The sequence below is a fragment of the Osmerus eperlanus genome, unplaced genomic scaffold, assembly GCF_963692335.1.
Source record: "Osmerus eperlanus unplaced genomic scaffold, fOsmEpe2.1 SCAFFOLD_1022, whole genome shotgun sequence".
NCBI lineage: Eukaryota > Metazoa > Chordata > Actinopteri > Osmeriformes > Osmeridae > Osmerus > Osmerus eperlanus.
The window spans coordinates 1-1000 of record NW_026911878.1 but is presented as its reverse complement, the minus strand read 5'-3'; the positions used below and the strand labels follow the sequence as shown (position 1 = coordinate 1000).

Below are 1000 nucleotides of genomic sequence, written 5' to 3'. Positions count from 1 at the left end.
GACTCGGGAGGCAGCGAGTCCGCCGGGCAGCATTGTGGAGGGGTCGGAGAGAAGGAAGACTGGCAGGAGCTGGGCTCCCCTCACGGCCAGAGAGGAAGGGACAGGGGGGAAGGAGGCGGGAAAGGGGAGGTGGGGGCGGAGAGGGGCTCGGAGGACAGCTGCGAGGCGATGGAGCTGTGTGTGAGCAGCGCCGGCTGCAGCGACGACGGGAACAGCGTGGCCGCCGTGCCGACCATCGTGATGTCAGAGGACGGAGATGGGGACGGGGGTCCCAGGGCGTTGAGCTGCCTGGTGGAGGGACTTCAGGAAGAGCTGAGCAAACAGAAGACCGCTTACGAGAGCCGCATCAAAAAGTACGTCCCACCAAGATGACACGACCGAAGAGAAATACTCAGCATATGAACATTGCTTCCCTTTCCTCAGTTAGTTGAAATGTCTCTGTGTGTGTGTGCTTCCCCTGCAGGCTGGAGGACTCCAGCATGGCTCTGTGTGCTCAGATGGAGCGTCTGGAGCAGGAGATGGAGCAGGAGAGAAAGAAGCAGCGCATGCTGGAGATCAAGCTGCGCAACTCGGAGAGAGCACGCCAGGACGCCGAGAACCGCAACCGCCTCTTGGAGAAGGAGATGGAGGACTTCTTCTCCACGCTGGGGGACCTGGCACTCGGGGCAAGGACTAGTGACATTTGAGAGGGAACTGGCGACATTTGAGTGATAACTCTGATATCTTTGAATATATGCTTGAGGGTAAAAAATGAAGAAGGCTACTTCAGCAGCAAAGGACTAGAGGCATATTACTGCATCACGTTTCAATCAGCGCTCGTGTTGGAATAAAAAAGTCAGATAGTGACGAGGAATAGTGATAAAAGAAAGGCCCCATGGTTATCCCTTGATGATGCCTCTGAACCATTGATTGAATTGGAATGAAACTAGTAACAAAGATGTATGCTGGCCAGTAACTAGATCAGGTCCATGACTGTTTTAAAGTATTGGTCAGTGATTTC

General features: G+C 54.4%; 1 protein-coding gene across 1 annotated transcript; it reads left to right on the top strand.

The window, feature by feature from the left end:
* Positions 1–6: 6 nt before the first annotated feature.
* LOC134016729 (rho GTPase-activating protein 22-like) lies at positions 7–994 on the top strand. Its single transcript, XM_062456047.1, has 2 exons — positions 7–353; positions 464–994. Exons 1-2 carry the CDS (start codon positions 169–171, stop codon positions 684–686), a joined length of 408 nt encoding a protein of 135 aa, XP_062312031.1. The 5' UTR covers positions 7–168; the 3' UTR covers positions 687–994.
* The last annotated feature ends 6 nt before the right edge of the window (positions 995–1000 follow it).

Excerpts from the sequence above, each read along its gene's own strand:
- LOC134016729 (XM_062456047.1), top strand. The coding sequence starts at position 169 with ATGGAGCTGTGTGTGAGCAGCGCCGGCTGCAGCGACGACGGGAACAGC. Across the intron at positions 354-463 it reads TACGAGAGCCGCATCAAAAA|GCTGGAGGACTCCAGCATGG; the intron begins GTACGTCCCACC and ends CTTCCCCTGCAG.